The 16034-nt window shown below is 48.8% G+C and overlaps 1 protein-coding gene across 1 annotated transcript; it reads right to left on the minus strand.

Moving 5' to 3' along the window:
- Positions 1–2896: 2896 nt before the first annotated feature.
- Positions 2897–16034, minus strand: LOC110084405 (acrosin). The gene is made up of 5 exons (XM_020803740.3): positions 15326–16034; positions 13818–14021; positions 10591–10865; positions 4496–4635; positions 2897–3604 (listed from the first exon to the last, which is right to left on the minus strand). The coding sequence occupies exons 1-5, from the start codon at positions 15433–15435 to the stop codon at positions 3131–3133; spliced, it is 1203 nt and encodes a 400-aa protein (XP_020659399.3). The 5' UTR covers positions 15436–16034; the 3' UTR covers positions 2897–3130.

Consider the following 16034-nt stretch of genomic DNA (forward strand, 5'->3'; position numbering starts at 1 on the left):
AGCCCTACACTGGAAAAGGCCGGGAGTGTGTTGGTATAAAATGCAATTGCTTTACATCATTAGAGACAGGGGAACAGGCCAATAGATTGCCCATGTGTATTTCCCCATTTTTTTCTAGATCTACATGCAGATTGGTACTCTCAGGTACCCTTCATTCTCTCTGTGAGGTCACCTTCTGCGTCTTCTTGCTCTGCCCCTTCAGGTGGACAAGGGGGCAAACTTGGGAGTTTGGGAAACTGTCCTAAAGAATCCTATAAATAATGCAGAGATATTTTCCCACCCCCTCCAGCACTGTCCCTAAACAGATTTCCTACTTCATCAACGCTAAGTTTTCTTTTTTGCTTTACTGCGAGTCTCTCTGGTGATGGTTCTCCTCAATAGTCACCTGCTCAGCTCTAGGCTGATCTACTGTTCCAATAAAAAAAGCTAAATAAACCCACCTGTGAGATCTTTAAGGAGTGGTTTTATCAATTCCACACCCCCAGTGAGTTTCCATGGCCGAGCGAGGATTCAAAGCCCAGATTTCCCGAGATCTAGTCCATCATGCTCTCTACTACACTACACTGGGTAGTGGAAAAAGAAGCAGCAGCAGCAGAAGAAATTATTTTAAAAAGATGGTCTTTTTGAATAATTAGGAACAGCATATATACTATGTCGATATTTAACAGCTACTTAGGTTTGGGTTAAAACTTGCATCTGTTATATACCGTGTTTCCCTGAAAATAAGACAGGGTCTTTTATTAATTTTTGCTCCAAAAACGCACTAGGTCTTATTTTCAGGGGATGTTTTATTTCTTTTCCATATACAACCATCTACATTTATTCAAATGCAGCAACGTCATCATCATCTGGCTGCTGCACAAGGGTGGAGGGCGGGGTTTCACTTAACTGGGGCTTAATTTTGGGGTAGGGCTTCTATGACGAGCATCCCAAAAATCGTACTAGGGTTTATTTTTGGGGAAGCAGGGTATTAGCAGTCAATTTTGATTGACTGTACCTGGTATTTCTGAATATTTTTAAATGATGATGATAAAGAGGAGGAGGAGGAGGAGGAGGAGATACTTGGGATGTCCAAGGAGTGTTTTATTATTAGTAGTAACTCCCTGTGAGTCTCTGTGGCAGAGCCAGAGAACTGAACCCAGGCCTCCTACTAGTCCAGCTCTCTAGTCTATACACCACATTTCCCTCCCCCCTTGCAACTTACCCGCCCTCTTTAACCTCCCTCCCTGTTCTATATTTATTTATTGGATTTATATCTCGCACCATGTGGCAACCAGGCCATTCTGGGCAGCCAACCACAAGATGAGCAACACAATATCAAAACACGATCAAAATAAATGAATTAATAAAAGCCAAAGAGGGTAAATTAAAACAGATGTCAATAAAGGTGGTTTTAAAAGGGTGATGGAGAGGATGGCAAAAACGGATGGTAAAAAAGGGAGGGTGAGATCCGGGAAAGCCTGGCGGAAGAGCCAAGTCTTCAATGCTCTTTTTTGAACCCATCCAGGGAGGGTGCCAGGCGGGGATCTCCATGGGCAGGTTGTTCCACAGGCGGGGGGGGGGGGCAACGGCTGAGAAGGCCCGGCTTATTGTTCTTTCCCTCCGGGCCTCCTTTGGGGTCAAGGCCCTCAACCGCCTTGCCTGTGAAGAATGGGTATTACGGACAGATCTGGCTGGGAGCAGGCATTCTGCTAGGTACTGAGGTCCTAAACCGTTATCGTCATAACCTTGAAGTCGATGCAGAAACGAACTGGTAGCCAATGAAGGGTGGCCAGAGTGGGGGAGATGTGCTGGAATTTCTTCACCCCAGTTATTAATCTGGCCGCCGAATTCTGGACCAGTTGAAGTCCCCGCATCAACCTCAAGGGTAGCTCCACGTAGAGAGCACTGCAGTAGTCTGTTCTTGAGATTACGAGGGCATGAATCAGTGTCGTGAGTGCCCCCACGTCTAAGCAGGGAGGCAGCTGGGCAATCCTCCGAAGATGGAAACGGGCTGCCCGGACTATAACATCTGTGTCTGCCGTTACACGAAGTTAGTCCTTGAGGTTGTCCTCTCAACTCATCTCTGTGCCCATGGCTTGTGGGCCACTCGCTGCTCGTGCAGGTCACGCCCACAACCTGTGGGAGGTGCTTCCCCCTCAGCCCCATTCACACACACCCCAATTCATCTTGTTACCCCAATGGTAGGGTGGAAGAAGGCGCTGTGAGGGCACATCATCCCTGTGCCCTCGCTTCCTTGGAGTTTTAGATCTCTTGGGTTGTTGGGGTGCGTGGTTTAAATCACCCGCCCCTCCCGCATTTCAGCAGGTTGGTTGGGGGGCAGGGTGGGTAAAATCTTTGTGTGTAGAGAAAGAGGGTGGAAACCCCCAGACCCTTCTACAGAGAGGTGGGGAAGAGGGCAAAGCAAGGGGGTGGAACGTGTGTGCATGAAACGACTGGAGGGATTCAAGAGAAAAACCATCTGTCGGATCTGTTTTGATTTGTTTTCCTGTCTTGAGCAGACGGGGTCAGACTCGATGGCCTTAGAGGCCCCCTTCCAGCTCCATCATTCTCTGATTCCCTGATCTTTACTTTTGGTTGAGTATCAGGAAAAACCTCCTAACGGTTAGAGCAGTAGGACAATGGAATCCATGACCTCAAAGGGAGGAGGTGGTCAGCGCTCCAGTGCTGGAGAGGCCTTCAAGAGAAAATGGGACGACTACCATTGGTCAGATCTGCTTTGACTTACATTCCTGCCTTGAGCGGGGGGTGGGGGGGGTTGGACTCGATGGCCTTAGAGGCCCCCTTCCAACACCATCCTCCTAGGATTCTCAGATCCTATGCAGTTGCTGCAGGATTGCGGTTCTTTCTATCCCCCCAGCTGACCCAAAGACAACCATCCATGACACTTGGGCGAAATCATATTTGCTTTATTGTCACCCTATCATCCCACGGCATGTTCAGGACTTCGGGTCTCCCCTTTCACTGTAGGGGCCCAACGAGCCACCGCAGTGGCTCCCTCCCTCCCAGCTGTCATGCCAAGGCCAAAGTAGGGGGGCCGGGACTATCAAAACCCCCGATCCCAGTTGGAAGGGGTGTAGCCAGCTGGGGGTGCTGCAAGCCAGCTATGCGGCTGGGGTAGCCGGGGTGGCTAAGGCTGCAGAGGATATCCAAGGTGAAACCAGGGCATTGGCCTGTGAGTATGTCTGCTCCATCCATGGGGTCTTGTCCTGGGATACCATCGGGTGGTCTTTGGCCGAGGAGGGCTCCAAGAGCGCCACTGCGGAGGAGGGAACCTCCCGGGGGAGATCCAGGAGTAGAGGGCCGTTGGCCTGGCCCACATTGGGGGGCTCAGCCAGGAAGCAGGACTGGAGTGCTTCGTGGTGGGCGGCGGAGTCCGGCGTGCTGGTGTTGAAACCCGTGCAAAAACAGGCAGGCGAACCGGCATGGAGAGGTCCTCCTCCTTGGTCTGCTGTTGGATCCAGTCACGGAAGTACTGGAGGGAGATGAAGACGCTCGGCTGCCGGGTCGCACCGCAAGCCAGGGGACCCCAGCTGAGGACCCCGAGGACCCAGTAGCGCTCTGACCTTTCTTCTCGACACTGGATGGGGCCACCACTGTCTCCCTGCGAGAGGACAGGCAGAGAAACAAAGAAAGCGAGGGCGTGAGAGACCCAGAGTGACCCTTGTCTGCCAAGGGCTGTGGGAGGGGTGCTCCTTGGCAGGCAGAGGGCACAAAACGCAGCATTCACACCAGAATCAAAGAACATGAGAGACACCGCAGACTAAAACAACCAGAAAAATCTGCAGTAGCTGAACATGCCCTGAAACAAGCTGGACATGAAATTCCATTTCAAAATACTGAAATACTGGACAACACCAGCAATCATTACGTTAGACTGCACAGGGAACCCATTGAAATCCACAAACGGCAGCAGAACTTCAACAAAAAAGAAAGTCTGAAACTCAACAAAGCTTGGTTCCCAGCACCGAAAAATACAGCGTGCAAAAGGTCAACAAACTCTACCCAGCCACAAGGACCGGTGATCACTACACACACTAGAACAACTAACGACACCCATCAATCACAGTGACAGATAATCACCCCTCATTAACAACAATACACCCACAACATAAAACACTGATCACCCTAAGCACCCATTTCCTGAAAAGGACAAAAGCTGATCTCACAGCCATAAAGACTCAACCCCCCCAAAAAAACAGCAACAGAGCACAGAGTGCTACTCCTGTCCTCTGAAGATGCCCATGGCCACAGAGACTGGCTAAACATTAGGAAGAACAACTTTCAGAACACAGCCAAAGAGCCCGAAAAACCGACAACAACCACGTACAGGATCCCCTGTGGATACGGGGGTCCTCCTGTACAATAGTCTTTAAGGTACCACAGTGTTTTTGTCTCATTGATTTTTTATTTTCTTCGGGTTTTGCCTGATACGCTAGCACAGACTAACACAGCGACATCTTCTAAAACTGCTGACTTTGGCCAGCCGCCCTACCTGGCAGGTCCCTGTGCCTCCTCGCTCCAGCCCGGCGCACAGGTTCATGGCAGGAAGGGGCCTGTTCCACAGTTTTGAACAGTTCTGTCGGGGGAAGAAGTCCACTTTCCCTTCCTGCAGGATGTCCGGGTAATGATCATCTGCGGGAAGGAAACCAGACACGTGGGTGGGATTCGTCTCTCTCTACGACACCCAGAGATTCAGCAAGGGGGCCCTTGAAGACAGCTGCTCTGGACACCCACACGGAGGGCATGTGGTCTACTGAGCCGTGGGAACCGGTCCAAAGGGACACGTCCACGGCAGTCTCCTGGCTTTGCCTCTCCAGAGGCGAGCCCTGGCCTTAGAAAGAGGTTCTGCCTGGAGTGAAGCGCCAGGGCTCCTTGTTTCCCAAAAGAGGGTGGGGTGGACAGGGCGGGGGGGGGGGAATCCTTGTAACTGAGCTCCAAACCAGTGCCACCAACGCTCATCACGTGGGCCCTTGCAACTGGTCTGTTCCCAAAGGTTCAGGTGGCACAAGATTCAATGAGGAAGGAAGCCAGCGCTGCCTTGCTGCATCTCTACAGGAACAGCATTTTGTTTGGGATGATGGTCCCTGTTACATACAGCACTGATGTTACCTGTCTGTCATGGGTTTGGAGGGAAAGTTCCATCCTATGGGGAGTGGAAGGCGGGACATCAGGAGGAGGGGCTGTACTGTATATATATGTGGAGCGTGTGTGGAGAGTTTAGGAAGAAGCAGCAGCAGCTGGGAAGAAGAAGCTGGTGTGGGAGTCTGTGTGTCAGACAGGGTACTACTGTGTGTCAGTCAGTACCAACCTGATAGGTTCAGGTGTCTGTAGGGTTAGCCAGAACTGATAGGTTCAGGGTCTGTGCTTCAAGTTAAGTGTTCTGTGTGAACCAAACTGTGTGCATGTATGAATGAGACTAAGCCACGTTACTATATCTTATTCACTTGATCCTTTTATTTTTCCCTGTGTGTTGTTTTAAATAAACCTTGTTCTGTTATTTGTTACAAATCCATCCCTGGTCTGTGTGACTTCTTATAGGGAATGGTTGGTGGCAGCTTAGTTAACGTGTGGCATATCCCAGTAGGTCTGGGTTTGTCACATTGATTGGTGTCCAGCGTGTGGGATACGACTGGTCCAGTTGTCCAGCGGTCCAGCAAAGCCTTGGCAAGTGTGCCCAGAGCAAGGGGGGTCTAGTCAGGGACAATCTGAGAGCGCGTAGGTAATCTTCTAGGTGTGCCTCACGGGGAGGTGCACTAGTAGAAGAACGTGTAACCTCAGATTGGGGGCTAGATTAGGGAGCTCTGAGGCAGCCTGTTTTGGCGGGAAAAAAGCTGAGGCAAAACTGTAAAGTAGAAGTGATTTAGCCTGCCTGCTGCGAGGCCTAGCAGAGGGGGGTAGACTCTAGCTCGCAACTGTTGCAAGTTAGTGCTGAAGGACAGCAGCAATCTATAGAGAAAGCTGGTTCTGAGGCAAAAGAAAAAAAAAGTGGTCGCTTTATTTTGAGGCTTGACTTTTGAAAGCAGCCTGTTCTGGGGGGGGGGGATTATGCCCTTGACTCGAAGCCAAATGGCAGAAATGGGTGAAGTGAAAGACCCCCAGGTAGACCAAGGTTCTGAGGATGAATTTGGCTCAGTGCAGGGTGACAGCACGGGAGAACAGAACCCAGAACTCAGGAAAATACTCCTAGCCCAACAGCATGAACTGAGGGTGAGGGAAATGGAGGAAAGATTAGAGAGAGAGAGAATGGAAAAGGGAGGAAAGATTAGAGAGAGAAAGAAGGCAATTTGAGATTGAGAGAATGGAAAGAGAAGAAAGATTGGAGAGAGAGAAAATGGCGTTTGAGTTAAGGAAATTGGAACTGATGAATCAGAACAATAATAACAATAGGGATTCGGAGGGAGGCCAATTGTCTAAAGCTGACCTGAAGAAATTCCCTGTGTACCACAAGGGAGATTGTCCTGAGGTGTTCTTTTCCTTAGTGGAAAGAGCGTTTGTGGACTTCTCAGTGAGGGAAACTGAGAAGATGACCATTATGCGATCTTTAATCAGTGGCAGCCTTGCTGAAGTTTATTCAGAGATGCCACAGGAACTGATGAAAGATTTTGCAGAGTTTAAAAAACTGGTGTTTGCAAGACATGGGATAAATGCGGAACAGCTGAGGCAAAGATTCAGGTCAATCACCAAGAAACCAGAGCAGACTTTTACCCAAGTGGGGGCCCAATTGGTGAGGCTGCTAGAGAAATGGCTATCTCAGGAGGGGACAGAGACCTTTCAGCAGCTCAAAGACTTGATAGCGCTGGAACAGTTCTATTCAGTCCTGCATGGGGAACTGAAATTCCAGGTGAGGGAAAGGAAACCTAGATCTGTGGCCGAAGCGGCAGAGATCGCAGATTTTATTTATCAAATAAGAAAACCCTTAGGTGCTGAGTGGAAATCTGTAGATAAACCCAAAGAAACCTACAGCAAGTACTCTCAGGGACCAGGGAAAAGCCAGCAAGGGGGAGGGGCCCATGGTGAAGGGAAGCCCTCAGACATGAAACCAAGACCTCAGATTTTGGAGGGAAAACCACAACAGGATGAGAAAGACTCAAAATATAGCAGAAAATGTTATTTCTGTCAGGGAAAGGGCCATCTAATCTCAGAGTGTGAGAAATTAAAGCAGTTAAAAGGAATTGTGCCTCAGGATTCGAGTGGAACCAAGCCAAAAGCTGTGTTCTGTGTCCAGAAAGAGCAAGGCTCATTGTCACTGAGGGAGCCTGTTGCCATGGCTACTCAATCTGGAACAGCTACATCTGCTGATCAGGCTGAGGAAAATGGTCCTCTTGTAGAGGTCAGGCGCTGCCTACTGGTGAGAACAGATTCTCAGTTGTTTGAAACAGCAGGGGTGGACGTAGGAATACTTGACCATCAGTATCGGGGGCTGCGGGACACTTGTTCTCAGGTGACCCTGTGCCATCCAGATATTATTCCTAGGGAGTATATAATCCCAAATGAGAGCATGAAGGTGGCAGGGATTGAGGGGCAGGTGATCTCACTGCCAGTAGCGGAGGTACCTGTGAACTTTCAAGGCTGGAGGGGAGTTTGGCGGCTAGCGATTTCATCGACTCTGCCAGCAGCCGTGCTCGTGGGAAATGACCTGGCTGAACATGTGAAACGGGTGCTAGTGATTACACGTTCACAAGCCACCACGGGGACAGTTCAGGGGGGTAATGATGAGCCAGAGACGGAAGCAGAGGGGAGTTCCGAAGCTGTGGTGGAAACCTTAACCACAGACAGCAGATTTGGACAAGAGCAAAAGGCAGACGCCACTCTCCAAAAGTGTTTTGAACAGGTGACTGACGCCCAGCTAACACCTGAAACCCCAGTGAGATTTCTAGAGAAAAAGGGGATTTTGTATAGAGAGACCCTGAGGAATATCTCAAAAGGGGGAGATGGGATCCGAAGTCAGCTAGTGGTACCTGAAAAGTATCGCCCCATGATCTTACAAAGGGGGCACTCTGACATGTTTGCTGCGCACTTAGGGGTGAACAAAACACAGCAGAGAATCACACAGAATTTTTACTGGCCTGACATAGGGAAGCAGATCAGGGAGTTCTGTAAACAATGTGATGTGTGTCAAAGGCAGGGGAATAGCCGCGACAGGACCAAAGCAAAGTTGTGCCCTTTGCCTGTGATTGACACTCCGTTCAAATGCATAGGGGTGGATATTGTGGGACCTTTGCCCAAGGCCACAAAGAGGGGGAACAGGTTCATTCTCACCATTGTGGACCATGCCACGAGGTACCCTGAAGCCATACCCTTGACTAACATTGAAACTAACACAGTGGCAGATGCCTTGGTGGGGTATATGTCCAGGATGGGATTTGCCTCAGAAATAATCACAGATTTGGGTGCATCGTTCACATCGAAGCTCATGAAACGGTTATGGCAAATCTGTGGAATTAAGCACAAGGAAACCACTGCCTATCACCCTGAAAGTAATGGGTTAACTGAGAAGTTCAATGGGACTCTAATGCGCATGATTAGGGCTTACTTGGCAGAGAATCCAAACAATTGGGACCAGAAGTTGCAATCCCTTTTGTTTGCTTATCGATCAGTGCCACAAGCCAGTACCGGGTTCAGTCCATTTGAACTTTTATTTGGGAGAAGGGTGAAAGGGCCCCTTGATTTGATCAAACAAAATTGGGAGCAGATCACCCAGGATGACCCACAAGACGTTGTGACATACATAGACACCTTGAGGAATGACCTAAAGAGAAACCTAGAGCTAGCAGCAGAGACCCTGCAAGCTCAAAAGGTCAGAAAGAAAGCTTGGGGTGACCAGAACGCCAGGGAGAGGCACTTTAACCCAGGGGAGGAAGTGCTTTGGCCTAGGCCCTGCAAAGAGAACAAACTGCAGCTGGGTAGCCCAGAAATAAAATACTTGGGTCACATGGTAGGGGGAGGAGTGATAAAACCCCTAGAGGCCAAAATAGAAGCAGTTCGTGATTGGCCTAGACCCAACACCAAGAAAAAAGTCAAATCATTTCTTGGGTTGGTGGGCTACTACAGAAAGTTCATCCCGAGGTTTAGCGAGATTGCGGCTCCGCTGACCGATCTGACGAGGAAGAAGGCTGATGACCGCATCCCGTGGACCAGCGACTGTGAGGAGGCGTTCCAGAGGTTGAAGCAGGCGCTCATCAACTATCCAGTGCTGCGTGCTCCAGACTTCGACCGGGAGTTCATCATCTACACCGATGCGTCTAACAGCGGGGTAGGAGCAGTTCTTTGCCAGGAGGATGAGAATGGTGACCATTCCTGAGTAGGAAACTCCAGAAAGGTGAGAGACATTTGGCAACCGTGGAGAAGGAATGCCTGGCAATAGTCTACGCGATCCAGAAGGCCAAGCCTTACATCTGGGGAAGACATTTTGTTCTGTGCACTGACCATTCACCACTGCAATGGTTAAAGACAATGAAAACCCACAATAGCAAACTTATGAGGTGGGCTTTAAATCTGCAGGACTATGACTTTGAAGTGAAGGTGGTCAGAGGGTCAGTGAACTGTGTTGCTGACGCCTTGTCAAGAAGACCTGAAGAATGAAGACGGCGAAAGAAACATGGACTATGTATATATGTTGGTGACCAAAGGTTAAATGTACCTGTTTTTTTTGAACTTGGTTTGTATGAATAAAGGTAACTTGATGTAATGTATATGGTAAATGTTTAAATGCCTAATTGATATGGTTAACTTAGAATGTAAGTATAAGTAAGTATGATATTGTATGTATAACTGGTTTTGTGTGTTTTATCCAGGTTGTTTTTTGGTGAAAAGCACCTTAGCTTTCCCCCTACAAAACAACTTATAAAGAGGGGAGGTGTTACATACAGCACTGATGTTACCTGTCTGTCATGGGTTTGGAGGGAAAGTTCCATCCTATGGGGAGTGGAAGGCGGGACATCAGGAGGAGGGGCTGTACTGTATATATATGTGGAGCGTGTGTGGAGAGTTTAGGAAGAAGAAGCAGCAGCTGGGAAGAAGAAGCTGGTGTGGGAGTCTGTGTGTCAGACAGGGTACTACTGTGTGTCAGTCAGTACCAACCTGATAGGTTCAGGTGTCTGTAGGGTTAGCCAGAACTGATAGGTTCAGGGTCTGTGCTTCAAGTTAAGTGTTCTGTGTGAACCAAACTGTGTGCATGTATGAATGAGACTAAGCCACGTTACTATATCTTATTCACTTGATCCTTTTATTTTTCCCTGTGTGTTGTTTTAAATAAACCTTGTTCTGTTATTTGTTACAAATCCATCCCTGGTCTGTGTGACTTCTTATAGGGAATGGTTGGTGGCAGCTTAGTTAACGTGTGGCATATCCCAGTAGGTCTGGGTTTGTCACAGTCCCTACACAGATGCGCACAAACGGCTGGTTTGGCCGTTCATGCCGGTTTGCTTAGTGGTTGAACTGAATGTTCAGTGCTTCCCAGCACATTCACAAACAGGTCTGTCTGTCTGTCTGTGGTGATAATTGTGCTTTGCAGCCACCGAAAGCACAGGATTATGAGTTTCCTGTAACCTCTCAGGGCAGGCCTGCTTTTTTTGACATATCACTCACTTTGGGGGTTGGTGTTCCCCCAGCCGCTGATGTAGCAATCGGTGAGGGCGGAAAGGGCCACGCGGCTGTCGGGCAAACAGGCTGGCTGGACGTAGTCGGTGCAGGCGACGGGCTCGGACAGCTCCACCAAGGCAATGTCATTGAGGATCGTTCCCCTGGTCTTCAGCGTATTGTGGACGTGTCCGTGCTTCACCAGTCTCTTGACAAAGCGATGCTGGGCATCTGGGCCAGGCCGGAGGACACGGTTGCACCCCAGCACGAGCTTGTAACGTTCCCTATATATGGGAACAAAGAACAGAAGCGTGTCATGTAGGGGGTTGCTGTGGGTCAGCAGGAAAAAGATGGCTGGGGGTCGAGGAAATGCAAGAATCCTGTGTATCAGTAACCCCAGAGGTTGGGACATAGACCAAATGGTAGCCGGGTGGCCACAGGGACACTCTCTGTTCTTGCCCACTGACTGCTCCCTTAGGCCACTTGCCCCTTCTACACAGCAAGGCAGCGCTTTGTTCTGTTTTTGTCTACAATGGATAGCTAGTCGTGAAGCTCTCTCTGGGAGGCCATGATCACACTTGCCAGCTCTAAGATCTTCTTTACTCAAAGGTTAGGCTATATCCCTCTGTACTCTGAATGAATTTCTTGGAACAATCAATGTAAGTGTTTCATAGAATCACAGAGACGTGAAGTTGGAAGGGGCCTACAAGGCCATTAAGTCCAACCCCCTGCTCAATGCATGAATACAATCACCTTACATTTTAATTTCCTTCACCTTACATCCTAATTGCTCCTAGGAGTTGGCCATAAATTCAGTCACTGGCCTACTGCACCCTGATTAACATAATTATCACAAATTCCTGCCGTGGATTATATCATGCAACAAGAAGCCAGATTTTGGTTGAAGATCAGGAAAAACCACCCTCTGTCAGATCTGCTTTGATTCGGGATTCCTGCCTTGAGCAAGAGGTTGGACTCAATGGCCTTAGAGCAGTGGTGTCGAACTGTGGCCCTCCAGATGTTCTTGGCCTTCAACTCCCAGAAATCCTGGCCAGCAGAGGTGGTGGTGAAGGCTTCTGGGAGTTGATGTCCAAGAACATCTGGAGGGCCACAGTTCGACACCACTGCCTTAGAGGCTCCTCTCAACTCAGTCATTCTATGATTCTGTGATTTGAGATGTCAGCCCTAATCCTTCCCTTTTAAAGCCTGCTTGAGAGAAAAAGAGATAAAGTAAATAAATGGTATTAGAATACGCCAGAATACCACAGATAACAAAGACAAACAGTTAAGGTCTGATTAGATTACTGTACACTATCTTAACAAAAAATGCAGATCCACAGGGCAGGAGTCAGTACGGTGCAGTGGTTAAAAATGTAGTATGGCAGTCAAGACGTGGTTAGCATTTGACTTGGAAGGTTGTCCTACAGAGGAAGGACAGGATCTGTTCTCGATCATCCCAGAGTACAGGACACGTAGTAATCGGCTCAAGCGACAGGAAGCCAGATTTCAGCTGAATATTAGGGAAAAAAACCCTAACTGTTAGAGCAGTACGACAACGGAACCAGTGACCTCAGGGGGAGGTGGTGAGCGCTCCAGTGCTGGAGAGGCACTCAAGAGAAATTTAGACAACTGACTGGCAGATACTCTTTGCCTTATATTCCTGCATCAAGCAGGGGAATAGGAATTGATGGCCTTAGAGGCCCCTTCCAACTTCACGATTCTAGGATTCTACCAATCAGGAGAACCTTTGGGCACAAGTGTGGAGGGCCCCATTATTTGAGAGATAAGACAGGAGCAGCCAAGGCAGTGAACATCTCCTGGAAAGGATTTTAGGCAATATAGCAAGAGCAAAGTGGAGGAGAGAGTTCGAGGTGCAACAGCGATCAGGGTAGCCATTTGCTTATATGTCTTCTGGCTGCTGAGACATCTCCACAGGCAGGTAACACTTGTTCTGCATCCCTAAGGGTTGGGCACCGGTGTTCCCATAGGGCTGATGTCCCTTGTAGCCCTCACCCCATCAGACGAGAAAACTACATGTGATGATAGGAAACAGTCCTTTTGGTTACATCGGCAGCTGTAATGCAGATGGTACAACATTTAGAGGCAAATTGCCTCAAGTTAAGAAATGACAGAGGGTGCAACTACACAGCAATTGAAATACAAATTTGTTTACATTCATTTTCTGGGAAGCCACACCCAAGATTTCAGGTTTCCCTGGATCTCTTCGAATTAACTGGCCACACAAGGAAAGAGAAGGAAGTTTTGTTTGCAGCTCGTTTGCAGCTCTATTTATAGCCCTGCAGGCGGCACAGTTTAAAGGGAGCTGCTTAACAAGCTGTAAACAAGAGGTTCCTCCTCTTGTTACCTTTCCTATAAGCTGTTTAAAAAAAGAGACAGTCTTTGCTCACTCTTAGCTTAAAAAAAGCGTAGAAGAGAAAAATCTTGCTGACAGGTTTTGCTCACCATTCCCCGAGTGTGTGCTGGTGTGGTGGTTTTTCTTCATCAGTTCAAGCAATCACCAGCCTGGGAATGGATTTTTTTAAAGAAAGTATCCCACATCTCAAAGTCCTTGGAAGGAAAATGCTGGGCTCACTGGACCTTTGTCCTAATGAGGATGCTTCTCCATCTCGGGTTTCATCTGCATTCGCATCCCACTTTGTGTTTGAACCAGACGATGTGACCGTCTTTTAATTCCTAATTGGAAAGCTGCATGCATTTTCCTGTCATGCAAGCGTCTGAGTACACAACTTCCTTAATATATGCATTTTGTACATATTTGCCCCATTGGCCAAAGTTTATTTGTGTGCAGTTTTCCATGGCATGTATTCGCATGTTCTTTGCATTTTTAAAAAATGCATTAATGATTTTGTGTGCAGGAAGTGCACTTACAGTCCAGGCAAATGTGAGCATTTCTGAAGCAAAACAGACTTCAACTCTAAGTCCAGAAGGTGCAAAATGGGAGGTGTTGGCAACACTCTCAAAACCACCAAAATTCTACCCCTTTGTTCTGACTCAGGAAAGGCAAATCCTGGACCATCAACCCTGATTTCCTGAGAGCAGCTGCGGCAGGCTCAGTGTTCTGCTTCCCCTCCTCCCCAATGACTAATTCTAGCATTTGATGCTGACTCCTGAGAGGAGAGGAGCCGTCTTGTCCTCAAAGCCCCCAGGCCACCTGCTGTGCCCCCACCCCAAAACAGCCCCGAGGGAACCAGTTCCCCCCCCCACTTGCTCCTTACTTTGGCTTCCCGAGACAGTGGGCGGCGCTGACGACCCAATGGGAGCTGATCAGAGCACCTCCGCACATATGCATGTAATCCCCCCACCGGGTTCTGAGCTGGATGCTGACCTGCCAGGGCCATGTTCCCGGCAAGGCGTTGGTGCCACCCACAAGACGAAGCTGGTTATGTCTGACTGCCAGGGGGCGCCTTCCACAGATTCCACTAAAAAGAAGGCACAGGATTAACAGGAGCCACTTTTTATCATTCATTTTAATAAGACATAAACATCGTTATTAGTTCGTATTCGCGAAGGCTTTCACGGCCGGGATCTAATGGTTATTGTGGGTTTTTCGGGCTCTTTGGCCGTGTTCTGAAGGTTGTTCTTTCTAACGTTTCACCTGTCTCTGTGGCCGGCATTTTCAGAGGACATGGGGAAACTTCAGACCCTGCAGCACAGGCTTCTGCGGTATAGCCCACAGCGCCACCACGTCCCTGCAGCGCCACCACAAACAGTATTCAAGCCCACCACAAAAATACAACAAATGTTACAGTCAGCAAAGGGCAGAAGGGAGCCCCTCACCACTGCAGGAGTATACCAGATACCTTGCAGTTGTGGCCAGGCATATATTGGAACCACAAAACACAGTGACAGATCATCTCTCCTCCTGATCACAACAATTGACTAGATGGGTGGTGTATAAATGCAATAAACAAACAAACAAACAATACACCCACAACAAAAAGACACTAACACCATAATCACCCATCTCCTGAGAAGGACAAAAGCTGATCCCACAGCTATAAATACTCAACTCCCAAACAAACTGCACCAGAGCACAGAGTGCTACTCCTGTCCTCTGAAGATGCCCATGGCCACAGAGACTGGTGAAACATTAGGAAGAACAACCTTCAGAACATGGCAAAAGAGCCCAAAAAACCCACAACAACCAGCGCTATTAGTTATTTGTCACATCTCCGTCTCGCTTAGTTTCTAGCAAAAGATAGGTGGCTGATAATGGTGTCCGTCCTCTCTCCTTGGTCCCCAGAATGACCCATCAAGCAAAAAAGACTGTGACTGGGCCAAAGTCATCAAGTGAGTTTCATGGCTGAGTGGGGATTTGAATCCAGGACTCTAGCCCTCTCACCACCCCACCTCCATTTAACACACACACACACACACACACACACACACACACACACACACACACACACACACACACACACACACACACACACACACACACACACACCATAATCAAGAAATAAAAAGGGAAGGAAAACAGCTTCAAGAAGAGACAGAAGACTATGCAAAGGAACAGACTTTTTGCTTGGACACACCGAGGCAAGTCTTACGGTATCTGGATGTCCAGGAAAATAGCTAGTGATGTGAGAGAAACAGTTTGGCGAGTACATGCCTTGCTTGGAAGCACCTACATAACAGAAATCTGGCCTATAAATTACTTGCGTGTCACAGTAGCCAAAGGATTGCTATCCAGGAACAGCCGCAGCTGACAAATCAGGCTTACTCGCAACTGCTGGGTTGAGCGGGCATCCAGCGCAGGACAAGAAGGACCAGAACGGAGAGAAGCGGCCCGCTCCTCCCTCCTGTGCCCCCACCAATGGCTTCCGCAGCCATGTTTTCTTGGAGCTGCTGACATCACAAAATGCATGCCGGTTCTGTGCCCTCAGGACATCACACAACTGGCTCGTGAGAGTTCTCTCTCCTTCAAGATGGACGAGCGGTATTCTTAGAATCTCAGTGTTCTAGAGGTAGAACGGACCCCAAGGGTCATGAAATCAGCATGGGCCAGGTGCTCGCACAGGTGGTGGCTTCTCAGCTCCGGGGGTTCCTGGAGGAGACAGGTCATTTAGATCTATTCCAATCTGGCTTCAGACTTGGCTATGGAATAGAGACAGCTTTGGTCACCTTGGTGGACGACCTACGCTGGGAACTGGAGAGGGGGAGTGCGTCCCTGTTGGTCTCTTTCTGGCCTGTCTCTCCGGGATGGGACTTGGAGGCACTCTTTAAGGGTGGCTCCTGTCCCTCCTGGAGGGGAAAACTCTGAGGGTGGTGCTGGGAGGACTCCTATCTGACATCCTGATCATTGGCCTGTGGGGTCTCTTGGGGTTCCGTTTTGGCCCCTGTGCTCTTGAACATCTCCATGAAACCCTCCTTTCTGCCTACATCTGAGGAAAACATCCAGAAGTCTTAGAGCTTTTTACACAGATGTAGGA

This window comes from Pogona vitticeps, chromosome 5, assembly GCF_051106095.1.
Source record: "Pogona vitticeps strain Pit_001003342236 chromosome 5, PviZW2.1, whole genome shotgun sequence".
NCBI lineage: Eukaryota > Metazoa > Chordata > Lepidosauria > Squamata > Agamidae > Pogona > Pogona vitticeps.